Source organism: Rattus norvegicus, chromosome 11 (assembly GCF_021556685.1).
Source record: "Rattus norvegicus strain SHRSP/BbbUtx chromosome 11, alternate assembly SHRSP_T2T, whole genome shotgun sequence".
Taxonomy (NCBI): Eukaryota; Metazoa; Chordata; class Mammalia; order Rodentia; family Muridae; genus Rattus; species Rattus norvegicus.
Genome location: NC_141544.1, coordinates 57,651,968 through 57,665,396, shown reverse-complemented (window position 1 = coordinate 57,665,396; position 13,429 = coordinate 57,651,968). Strand labels below are relative to the sequence as shown.

The 13,429-nt window shown below is 39.6% G+C and overlaps 1 protein-coding gene across 50 annotated transcripts in view; it reads left to right on the top strand.

Moving 5' to 3' along the window:
• Positions 1-13,429, top strand: part of Abi3bp (ABI family member 3 binding protein) — a 216,700-nt gene that overhangs the window by 183,565 nt on the left and 19,706 nt on the right. For all 50 annotated transcript variants that reach the window (XR_015633414.1, XR_015633415.1, XR_015633413.1 and 47 more), the window contains 4 exons: positions 836-901; positions 3,810-3,884; positions 10,807-10,881; positions 12,693-12,797. Coding sequence is in view for 31 of the 50 variants with exons in the window: in XM_087577309.1 (XP_087433435.1) it covers positions 836-901; positions 3,810-3,884; positions 10,807-10,881; positions 12,693-12,797 (321 nt within the window). In the remaining 19 variants the exon portion in view is untranslated. The remainder of the gene's footprint in view (positions 1-835; positions 902-3,809; positions 3,885-10,806; positions 10,882-12,692; positions 12,798-13,429) is intronic.

Genomic DNA, 13,429 nt, shown 5'->3' with positions numbered 1-13,429 from the left:
GTCACATTTGGTGGCAGGAATACATGTGGTCTGCAGTGCGCTATCATCAGTTGATAGACTCCAGGAGCAGCACATGCATTCAGTCCTTAGGAAGCACAAACAGTTCCTTATCTCCACCCAAATTTACCCGTAATGGTCACTATGTCCTCATTCAGCAAGGCTTCATTTCCATTCCTTCACGAACAGGCGCCATGTACCGGAAGGTAGCATCTTCCTTTTAGGATCGCTTGCTCACTTTTCCTTGACAGGTGGGACATGGGGTGCATTTTCTTTTTCATGCTTCTGTATAGTAATCACAGACAGTGAGTATTTATTAATCTCAGGGTTCATAAGCAAAGACACATTGATAAAGACTGCATGATACCATTATTTTTCTTAGCTATCTAATTTTTCCTTCCTTTATCTTTTTCCTCCTTTTTAACCCTTAAGATTACTTTCTTTGGAAAATCAATGTTCTACAGGGTAGTAGATCCTCATTGAGAAGACTGGCTGGCCATGTAGATGACTGGCAGTGTAGGTAGCTAACTGGATTAGTAGATGGCTAGGTTACTATGTATTTATCGTGTGAAGCAACCACCTGATAAAATTAATACTTTTGGCAAGCATGTAGTAAATGATTGATTATTAATATTACAAATGACCTACCTCATTCTGTATACCTTTTCCTTACAGCTACAAATAGTTTCATTTGTCTTATATCCCTTCTGCATGAACTAGGTAATAACGTTCTTTCTATTTCTACATGAAGTGTCCTCGTTACTGGTCCCTGTGGTAACAAAGGTTAATTGACTGGTCTTATTTGGTATATGTGCATAAAGTCTGTCTTCTATTTCAGCACCACACAGATTACACACAACTCCTGTGAGGCCCAGAATACCTGAAAGGCCACATGGCAGGCCTGGTAAGAAAGCTTTTCTTTCTCTGATGACCTATGCAATCAGCAGGCTGTGGAAGCTACAGAGGAGAATAAGCCAAATTTCCCAAAAGGAAGTGTTGGGAGAGGAGGGATCTGGGTCAGGTACAATTAAATTGAAATAAAAGGAACATGAACTTTCTGGTCCTTGTGGATAATTGACTGGCCTAATTCATTGATGTGGTAAGACTTAGTTTTTTTGTTTTTTTTTTATGAACCTCAGTACAACTGAACAAATATAAAAAATATTTTGGTGAGATTTCTTCATAAGTTGCACACACCTTAAATTTATTGTGACAATTACAAGTGTTTTTTCTTGCCCTCAGAAAGACAAATTATCTCATCTTAGTCAGAGAGGGCTTTTAGTTTCAAAGAGAATAGTTTTACTTGATATATTCTGTCGTCAAAAGAAACATTTCTTATCTCTAAGGAATAAAAGACATGATTTATCCTGGAGCCAAAATTCGGAGTGACCATAATCCAGGAAAGTACATTCCAGTCTTTGTTGGAATATTATGTTTGTGAAGTAGTTTCACGCATGCTTTATAGTAACAGAACAAAGAAAGTTGTAAATCAGGACATTTTAAAACAAATTAGTAGGCACATCTGAGGAGCAGAATAAAGTACAAAAAGCTAGGGAATCTCTCTTACAAGTCTAGATACTACCTGATAGTGACATCTTTAGCTTAGTGGGGCAAGCTAGTGGTCTTCTTAGTTAATACAGCCCTCAGGGTTTACCTGTTATAGGAAACACACAAGGTAGGCAAGGAATGGCTATTTAGGGGCTAATGGTGTCCAAGATTAATCAAGCTCTGGACCTGCAGCTTCTCCACGTCATGGTAATTTGAATCAGCCAATCACTCTTTGCTGACACTGATTTCTTCCAGGAATTCTAGCTCACAATTCAAAGGATAAAAATATAAATAAAACAATTATACTTCTGCTTCGAGAGAGACACTTCACTCATACCAAGTAGGAAGGGGACTGTAACTCTACCCTTTTGAGAATTTAAGGAAATGCTAATTGCTCAGTGTAGATTGTTCCTGTAATGCCTTTCTGGTCCTTGTCTTCTTTCATTGTGATGCTAGCTATTTTTAAGGTAATGACTGACAAAAGTCATTCTCAAAGACCACACCTTTGTGTGATCATATCTCCAGGTATGTTATGGAAACGAAACAGCATTCTTATATTCTTTGAATATTATATATGTAATATTCAATATACAATGTAATACATACGCGTTTGACAATGACGTCATCTGAGGTTGCAGGAATGGTTTCCTTTTCTATACCAACCTAAAGAAGAGAAAGGCACAAAAGCAAGGTCTCATCGCTCAACCAGATCTTGTTGAAAGCAAATGCCCAAAGACAACCAAGTACACAGAGGCAGAGTGCCCACATGGAAAGGAGACCCAGAGCTGGAATCTAAGGAGTGTGTGTACGTGCGTGTGTGCGTGTGTGCATGCGTGCGTGCATGTGTGTGTGGGGGGGTGGAAAGAGTTATCTTTCTCTCTGGAAATTGGCTGATTTGGGCTGTCCCAGGTTGTTGGATAATCTGGACCAAGAAAGGGAGGTAGATTATTTCCCTCCACATTAGTCCCCAATGGTTCCTTGGGGTGAAGAGGCAGTGTTTGTCTTGGGGAGGGAGAAGCAGGAAGTTAGCTATCTTAAATGTACACATGAAAATATATTAATCTTCCTAGGGATTTTGTTCTTTGCCTGTCTGCTGAGAATCTTTTGACTCCTAGTCTATCATGTAGAGAACCAGTATTTTGGCTATAATCTCTAATTCCTAAAGGTAATTAGTTCAAAAAATCTATTTCAAGAGAAGATATTTCATGTATAGTCTTTGGGCTCCAACCTCATAGGTAGCAATGAATAGCCTAGTAAGAGCACCAGTGGAAGGGGAAGCCTTTGATCCTGCCAAGACTGAACCTCCAGTGAATGAGATTGTTGGGGGGAGGGCGGTAATGGGGGGAGGATGGAGAGGGGAACACCCATACAGAAGGGGAGGGAGGGGGTGAGGGGGATGTTCCGGGTTGGCCTGGAAACCGGGAAAGGGAATAACAATTGAAATGTAAATAAGAAATACCCATGTTAATAAAGATGAAAAGAGAGAGAGAAAAGGTATTTCTATGTAACTTTGTGTTACAAAAATCAAGGAGTTTTTAATACGTGACTGATTGAATATATTTCTGTAGAATATAGAAATAGTAATGGTTGACAATGACTGAGTGCTTACCACATGCCAAGAGGTATGTTTGAGGAAACTGAGGTGCTGAGTGGAATCAGAAATGGAACTGAAAGACAGACTATCTGGCTCCAGAGCTTATTCATGTAATAACACTCAGTGTTTGGTTTCTAGAGAACGGAGAGGTTTACATGGTTGCATCATGGCTGAGTGCTCAGCAGTAGATGTGTACAAAGGCTATTGTAATTAGTGTCTATGCATATCCACAAAAGGATCACCAACTTATGAGTGGCCTTGCCATTAAATGCATTTCAGGTCTCAGTTTTCACTTGATATAATGTAATCCTGAAATCCCTTCAACTCTGTTTTGGAATGTGTCTTATAGCATATACAGGAAGCAAGGTAAAATATTTTCCACTCAGAATTAGAAATTCCCATACTCCTTGCTTATTTTCTATAGAACACATATTGGAGCCCAGTGACAATCCCAGTACAGACTCAGATTTTCATTCTTACCATGAAAGTTTATGACTTTCATTCCAGAGTGTGGTGTCTACGTTCTCTATTCTGGACCATGTATTTTTTTTTTTTGTATGTGAGTTGTCATTACTGCCTAGCTAAATGATTTTCAGCTAAGTGAGTTTCCTTGGCTGTAAACTTTCAATACAGAACATCTAAACTGTTTTTAATCCCTACTTTGTTGTAGCCCTGAACAAAACAACTACAAGACCTGATAGAACCAAATCCAGAGGGATGTCCCATAAAAATGGAGTAGGACCAGGTAATAATCACAAATGTATTTTTATTTGGTTGTAATAAAATTAAATGCCGTCCATCTCATATAATTTTGTTAAATTCTCACATCAATTTCTTTTTGTATAGGTTTTAGAAAATATTTGTAAAATTAGAATTTAAAGTTTTAACTCATTTCAAAAATCAACTTTAAATATCTCTAAAAATGTTGGAAAAGAAAATTTCACTTCCCTAAACCTAGTCTACTTAATTAGCTATCATATATAGTCTTGTTTCTCAAAGATAATTCTGATTAAATATTAATTGAAGAATGAAAATAGTAAAAATAATTGTTTTCTGTTATTTCAAACTACTTTCTATACTTAGGTCAGTCTTTGTGATGACTTGGTTTTCCCCTTTATAATCTTAGGGACCATCACAACATCTGAAGGGTCTCTATCTGTTAGCAGTGTGCAGTGTGAACTGTAAATAAGAAGAAGCAGACTTAACACAGTTAACAACTGGTTGCTATGGCTATAGTCCTACTAAAGTTTATAAACCATTCTGATCAAACCAAACAGTCCTAACTTCCTTAGAGCTATTGGAGTGGGCCTAATAATAATTCAAATGTCAACTTATTTATTCCATGGGTAAATGTAACTACCATGTTCCATTGAGATATTTCTAATAATATAAATCATGTGTTTACAAACGTAAAATGCTGTTAACAAAATTAGAATGTATTTAATGTATATATGCCATGCTTAATCAGCTCCAAGTAAGAAATACTTAAAGATAGTCTAAAAGTCATTTAGATTCTGTGTTTCCTGTACTTGAAGAATATGGTATCCTGGAATTCTGGATATTTAATTATTTTCCAGACCAAATGAAAGAGGATTTATGGATTTCTGAGACATCGTAGTACCTATATGAGCCCATATGTACCAATCTTCCCACCTGGACGTGGGAACTGCATAATTTCTCAGATTGGCATAGATAGTCTGGCTCTAAAAAGTGCTATCTTCCCTCAGATCCCCCTGGGAGGAATTGAAATACACAGTTTTAATATTCAAATGATTCCTTGAAGAATGCATAAGTAAAAATAGAAATTAACAGAGCAAATAACAACAGAAAAATGAAAGTTTCTCTCTATTTGAGAGCTATTGCCTCTAACGTAAACATGATTCTAGGACAATGAGTATCATCCAAAGAGAGCAAATAGGATTATCATGCTATAACTTACCAACAGTATGACTTTTTCTCAAAACTCACTTTTGAACCAATATCTGCCATTATCATCTTGTGTACATAAGTCGTCTTTGAAATTATCTCACCCAAAATAGTTTGCAGAAGACAAGCGCTTTTTGTGGTGTAACTACGGGGGAGAAACTACTGCCAAACACAGGTGGAGCGAGTGCCATGCCTTCACCCCATTCTTTGTTTCCTTCACCCCATTCTTTGTTTCTCTTCCAATGGTCAACCAAATGTATCGACTTGTTCTACATTATGTTGTCAGCCTATTGAGAACTTCGGTTGAAAATTATGTCCTTGTTCATCTCAGGTAGAAAGGTCAGCAGACAGCATCCACCCATCATCATCTTCAGGGTTAGTCTTGGCTAGGTGCTCCCTTAAATAACACCAGTGTAGATACTCGCTTTGTATTGCGTAGGTTGGTTATTTATTTTAAGGTTAGAAAGTAGCCTACAGGTTATTACACTTATTTATTTGTGTGTGTGTGTGTGTGTGTGTGTGTGTGTGTGTGTACGTATGTATGCACAAGTACATGTCCTTGTACATATACAGAAATCAGAAAATCAGAGGACAATCTGCAGAAGTTGGTCCTCTCCTTCTATAATCTGGCTCTAAGATATAGAACTCAGTTGTCCATTGAGCCATCATGCTAGTCTAAGGCTCATAATTTGGATAGGTCCTTATTCTACTATTCTGCTTTTTTTTTTCTTTTGGTGATTTCCACACATAGACACATAGATGTCACATTTTAGTTAAAGTGTTCCCACACATTAGAAATTTCTAATTTGAAGTGATAAGAAATGGTACAGTTCATTGCTTGACACTTTAGAGAAGAGACTTGTCTGACTTGACTTCGAAGATCAACTACTAGGTTGCTTAGCTGCTCAACCATCACTGTTTGAAGGCTCCATTCTTGCCAGGCAAAGTAGAATTCCAGAGGTGCCATGGAGCATGCGGTCTTCCAGACTCTGCTACACAGATGGTCTCAGACTCCTCTCTATATCCTAATGGAGAAACAACACTTTACCGCCCCCATATGAAGTGTGTCTCATAAGGAAAAATCAGACTCTTCAGGATGAGATATGTGTTTTTCTAGAATGTGGCTAACTCTTCCAGGCTGCTGGATTACTGCTCAAGAACTTTTAGCTAGGTGCTAATATTTAGAGGCAAAAGCACAGAGGACTGTCCTCCATAATATCACCCCTTTTTATCACAGGGGGTAGAATCACTGATTCATTGAAAATAGATTTCCCCTGATAACAGTTGGAAATCAACAAGTTTGTTTGCAAAGGTTTTGTTACTATGGTTAGAAATATCCAAAATCATTATTTCATCTTGGATAAGAAATTGCTAAGTGATGAATTACGTAAATCTGTAGACTTCTGGAAAACTCCCATATGGCAATGATGGGCCACACTGAAGTTCCAGTCTTGGTGCCTCCAAAGTCAACAGTCCTTTAGCATGTGTCCATTAATCCTATTTAAGAAAAGAGAATCCGGGGCTCGAGACCCCAAAAGTACAACAATGTCAAGCAACCAGAGCTTCCAGGGACTAAGCCACTACCTAAATACTATACATGGACTGACCCTGGACTCTGACCCCATAGGTAGCAATGAATATCCTAGTAAGAGCACCAGTGGAAGGGGAAGCCCTGGGTCCTGCTAAGACTGAACCCCCAGTGAACTAGACTATGGGGGGAGGGCGGCAATGGGGGGAGGGTTGGGAGGGGGACACCCATAAGGAAGGGGAGGGGGGAGGGGGATGTTTGCCCGGAAACCGGGAAAGGGAATAACACTTGAAATGTATATAAGAAATACTCAAGTTAATAAAAAAAAAGAAAGAAAGAAAAGAAAAGAAAAAAGAATCCAACTGACGGGCTGGGCTAGATTGTCTGGTAGGCAATCTGTAAGACTCATTCTCTACAGTGTCTTATACTATGGCTTCCCGTTTAAACTTTTCTCCTCATTCTGTCCCTATGCTGTCTTTTACATTAAATTGCCCATGTTTACTGGTTTATCAGAGACCAGTGCTTCATTTCCCGTCTCCAGCTCTCTCCAGTGAGCCCCAGGGCTACTGTTTGCAATTCCAGATAATGCTATCTATCTTCTATCGGTTTTTAAGTGTGGTGTGCTGTTGACTTGCTGATTTATAACTAGAGATCATAATGGTGTGCTGCTTTTGTCTCCATCTGTGGAGAGATCAGCTAGGAAATTTCTAGAGTCCTCTAACTCAGTGGTTCTCAAGCTGTGGATTATGACACCCTTGGGAATGTGGTCATATATCAGATATCCTGCATATCAGATATTTACATTAAGATTCATAATAGTAGATATGAAGTAACAGTGAAATAATTTTATGGCTGGGAGTCACCACAATATGACCCAATTGTATTACCCATATGACCCATAACAATTGCATTAAATGTTCTCGGCATTAGAAAGATTGAGAACCACCCTGCTCTAATGTACTCTTCTTCCCCCTTTCTCTCCCCTCATCTCACCTCACTTGCTCTGACCCATGTCCTTCCCTCCCATTTCTCCTTAATCTCCAACTCATTCTTTGCTTCCAGGCATTTACCTGTACTCATCCTGGGGTTAGTGGGTCTGTGTTTGCCCTATAGGAACTGATGAAAACCTGTAACTATTTTCTGTGAGTGCCCCATGATATAGGCATGGTTACAGGACCGATGCTTGCTAGCCAAAGTCATTAACTCTCATATAGGGTGGTACTGTAGCCCTCTCAGGAGATGGAATATATAGGCTACAGTCACTTAGAATCATCATGAGGACACAGAAGGAGAAGGAGCCAATAGAAGAACTTGGTGCTTGGAGCTGAGAGAATATGATTCTGAGTCCCAGCATTTCCTCCCAGTGGACTTTGGGCAGCTTGTTTAATCTGGCCTTAGGATTCCTCATTAGTAGGTCCTAGATATTATATTTCACACAGAAGCTTTATGAAGCTCAAATCAAGTTATAAAAATACAGAGTGCTTAGACAGTATTAAAAAGACTTTGTTTTTGAAGGACAAAAATATTTAGAGAAGGGCTTATAAGATCTACTGAAAGAGCACATTCTAGGGTACTTGCATTCTAGGGTGTGTGTGTGTGTGTCTGTCTGTCTGTCTGTCTGTCTGTGTTACTTTTGAGAAATTATGGTAAATCAAACCTCACCAAACTGATGGAAGTATTTTGCTATGCCTATATGTCATTTACAGACTACTCAGTCACATGATCTAGTTCTCTGACCCCACTGTACTATGAACCCCAGGCACAACAGCTCTTCTAGAAGAAATTTTCAAAGTCTTTCTCATTCCTCCAAAAATCAAAAGGATCAAGTCTTCACAGCACTTACTGTTCTAAAAGGCTAGCTGTTCATAAAGGTGGGGAAGGCATCGAGAGAGGGGCAGGAGCTGAGGGATCACATCTCAAACACTCACAGAAACAAAGAATACAGAAAGGAGGACAAGGTTGTAAACTCTCAAAACTTCCCCTCCCCCAATGATATTCTTCTTCCACCAAAGCTCTGTGACTTAAAGGTTCCATAACCTTGCCTAGAACAGCACCACCAACAGGGGACCCAGTGCCTGAATACATGAGCCAATGGGAGACATTCTCGTTCAAACTACAACAAGCAAAACTTTTATCTGTGATCAGTGTATCTGCCTGCACATTAAATGTGTTTAAATGATGTCTTTTTACCTTCTCTGAAACATAACTGTATAATCAGTGTTGCTGGCATTCAATTACCATAGTTGTCCTTGTTAATGTACAAATTGGCACAATAAATATGGTTTTTAATCCTTAACATGCAAACTACCATCAAGCCATCAGCACACGGATTCTTTTATAGGATGATTGTCTCTGAAATGAGATTCCCTACTTAGATTCTAAAACCTGTTTTTGTTCTTAATAAAAACTGTCAGAGTCAGAAATGGTACCTTAGCCTTTAACCTCCACACTCAGGAGCCAGAGGCGAGTGAGTAATCTCTCTGAATTTGAGACCAGCACAGTATACAGAGTGAGTTCTAAGCCAGTTAAAGCTACATAATGAGAGCCTGTCTCAAAAAAATAGAGGAGGAAGAGGAAGAGAAAGAAGAGAAAGAGGAGGAGGAGGATGATGAAGAGGGGGGAGAGTGAAGAAGAGGATGAAGAGGAGAATGGGATGAAGAAGAGGAGGGGGAGGATGAAGATGATGAAGAGGAGGAGGGGGTAAAGAAGAGGATGAAGAGGAGGAGGAGAAGGAGAAGGATCATCATCATCACATCAGATGAAGCATCACCAACATGGCCACCTAAACAAGACCTGAACAAGGACAACACCAGCAAACATGTCCAGTGTGGAAGGGGGAAATCTCACAGGGCCCCAACCCTGACCCTAATCAAAGAGTTACAAGCAACTAATAAACATTGAAAGTGAGAAAAATAACCTTACTCAGGGAAGAACTGTCTAATAATTGATTATCTAATACCAAATAGCCATCCCTGAAATCATATTCATGCATGTAATATTAGACTGGGCAGGTTATATATATATAGACATACACATACATATATATCACATATATGATATATATGTATATATGAATGTATATGTACACACACATATTTAGCAGTGTGCGATTGGAAGGAAGAAGTGGAAAATGATATATTTTAATTTCAAAAATAAAGTTGTATAAAGCAAAGATAATTTTTAACAAAAGACCAGTAACACAAAGCTAAGGCAAGTCACCCTGGTCCCCTGCATCCTAGGGAAGCATCTCAAAGCCTATCCAAGGTACTCAGGAGAACAGCCAGATAACTACCATGTTGGACGGAGATAGAGAAAAATATCATACAAAGAAATTTGAACTGTTTTCCTACAAACAGCAACTTAGTGTTCTATGTCAAGCCGGGACTATTTTACAACCCCCAAAGGTAAAGATCCAGTTTGTAGCCTCAACAATCTTTTTTTTTTTAATAGAAGAAAGGGTTTATCTGGGCTTATAGTTCCAGAGAGCGAAGAGTCTGTCAGGGCTGGTCAGTTGGATGGGAAGTGTCCCCCACAGTCTTGGGCATTTGAATGCTTGCTCTCCAGTTGGTTAGCGCTGTTTGGAACGTATAGGTGGTAGCTTTATTGATGAAGTATGTCAATAGGGATGAACTTTATGATTAAAATCTTCACACGGTTTTTAGCTTGCCCTCTCTGTTTTGGGCTTGCCCTAGACGATGTGAGCTCTCAGCTTCCTGCTCCAGTTGCCGTGCCTGCAGCCTCAATGATCTTAATAGACCAGACCTGCATAGGGATATTTTTAAAGCCAGTTCAAAAAGTATAAACCCAACCACACTGGATTTCTAAGGTTTCTTTATGAGCATTGGGGAATTGGAGGGAAATTATCTTTTTAACCACAAAATGTACTCATAAAGACTGGCAGAAGGTGACAATTCGCCCTTGGTAAAATCTGTCTGGTGAAGCAATACCTCCCAGGCAGCCAGCACAGAATTAATGCCATGGGAAATTATGACAAAACCCCAAACCACAGCCCAGCGCCAGTTCTACAGAGAAAAACAGAAGCAATGGATGTAGGACTTTTAGTATCTTTATGTCTGAACAGAAGACGACAATAAAATGGGCACAAAAGTACCAGTGTTTATGTAAGAAATGCATCCTTTCCTGGACAACTCTTATCAAATGCCCATGACAAAGAATGTTCACAATTATGTCTGTTGATTGTCTCCATTCCTAGGAACCAAGCAGACACCTAAGCCATCAAGCACTGGGAGAAATACGTCAGTAGACTCACATGCCACAAGAAAACCAGGTAAGGCAGAAGATGTGAACCCTCCAGAACCTCAGCTCGGATTTTCACAGTGACCTCAATGGCGAATGGTAAATCATGTGTACATGGTTCTTGTGTGCGAGAGCTCCATTGGTCATGGAAGGCAGCTGCTAGAGAAACATTCCAGAAGGCCATCTTTGGGGAAAGAAAGTGCAAATTCAATTCTTTTAAAACCCTTTGGGGGATACTAACCTAATGGTTGCTTCCTATAATATTCTGAGGAGCCATCATGGTCAAGCAGTACAAAGTCACTGGGTTTTAGATCTTTTTTTTTTTTTCAAACTTCGCTCTTGTGTGATTCATTGTGATCTAATTTGATTTATGTTCCTGTATTAATAGTAAGTTGTATGTAATAGACATGTGACGCTGACAATCTAGTCTCTGCTTTTCAAAAGGATGCTGTGAGAGATGTTATCATGCATTTGGGTGCATGTTGATACCCTTGCCTAAGCAAGTACACAGACAGGCTTTCCCTTCCCTCTCTCCTATCTTTCCCACCTTTCTTCATTGTGTCTCCTCCTAGTAGCCTTGAAAATAGATTAAAGTGATATGGTATTTTCCTGGGTAAAGAATTCTCAATTATTTAAAATCAATACAAAAAAGGAAATACATTTTAAAACTATAACAACTTAGAAGGGGTTTGCAACCCCATAGGAAGAACAATAATATCAACTAGTCAGACCTCCCCCCAAAGCTCCCAGGGACTCAATCACCAACCAAAGAGTACCCAAGAGTACACATGGAGTGACCTATGGCTCCAGCTGCATATGTAGCACAGGATGGCCTTGTCTGATATAAATGGGAGGAGAGGCCCTTGATCCTGTGAAGGCTTGATGTCCCAGTGTAAGGGAATGCTAGGGCTGGGAGGTAGGAGGGAGTGGGAAGCACCCTCATAGAAGCAGGGGTCGTGGAATAGGATAGGGGGTTTCCAGATTGGAAACTGGGGAAAGGGGACAACATTTGAAATGTAAATAAAGAAAATATCCTATCCAAGAAAAGTAGAGAAAAAAAAACAGCTTAAAGTTTGAGGTAAGATGAGTTATGCCAGATACTATTAACTTTTCCAACCATCCTGCAAAATAGACTTTATTAAACAAACTGTAAAAAACATGCTACTTTCCTTTGACTAATAGGCAAACAAGGTTTTAAAGCATACCATTTATTGGGCTGGAGCTCTGCAACAGAGGTGGTGGGTGGGTAAGCAAAGAGAGCAGTAAACTTGGCTTCTAGTCAGGGCCCCTAGCTGGGAGTCCTCGCACCGTTCAACTCTACGGGTGCTTCCCAATGCTGCCATGAGTGCTATTTTGATATAATTATTTGAGAACTTTCAATGTTACTTAATTATAATTATATATTAGAGTTTGGGGACAGTGTGAAACATCCCTCAAAAGAAAAATTATAGATATGCTGAACAGTTCAAAATCAAAATGATAAAATGATTTGTAGGTTCCCAACTAGAGACAATTGGGAGTGGTAATGTTCATCAGTGTTTCTGTTGCATCTCTAAGGGAAAGATGTTAAAGTCTCTGTATATGACCTTCCAAAACATGTGTGTCTACATATTTTACTTAAAGTTCCATGAGCTGATTTACACATGCTAATGTGATTCATTGTCCATGAATATTTGACTAGTTTAAGTTTAGAGGAACCCCAAGACATATTATTTTTCTATCTAGGCACTTTTCTATAAAATATAAAATCTCTTAGCATCCAGCTGCGACTCTGTTGTTTATGAAGGATTATTTCAAACTGATGTTTTTTGTTGCAAGTATTGACTTTATAGTATCTCTTAGGCTTAATCCCAGGAACACGTCATAGACATACGTCCCCAAGACCTGTGCCTCCACAGAGAAAGCCTTTACCACCGAATAATGTCACCGGAAAGCCAGGGAGCGCAGGTTTGTTCACCTACCTCTTTTCTCTCTCCATGACTGCATTTTACTAGCCCAACTCAACAAGCCACTGCATCCGTGACAGACACATGCTTGTGTTGGCTGAGAAAATTGGATGCTGTTATCCATAGCTTTGCAGACTGAAATACTGACTCTGAGTTGGGTAGACTGAAAGAAACCATTCCTCCTATCTATCCTAACTATCCTCCTAACTATCCTATCCTCCATATCTAGGCTAGTTAGCTTCTGAGATCTCTCATGCTTGGGGCCTAGAGAAAAGGTGACTTGGATTTCAATGGCGGATGATTTCAGAGTTGAAGCAGGGGATACTATGCATTGCCAACCCCTCAGAGTGAGTAGAAAATGTGATATCCTATCACGGACTTTGCCTCTTTGCCATTGGCAGTGTTTGTGCTTGGGGAAGGCATGTGAGCAGCCAAGCTGTCCGTGTCTAGGTTCATACTGTCATAGAATGATCCCACCAGACCTGCATTTTCACGTATGTGGGGCATCCATCTTCTAGCCCCACAGAAAATGTCTTAGCGCTGCCAGTGTACTCTGTAAGGTTCTCAGCATTTATCTTTGGTACAACAAGAACCAGATGGTTTTGTCCTATTTGTATTTTTATCTTCCTCTCA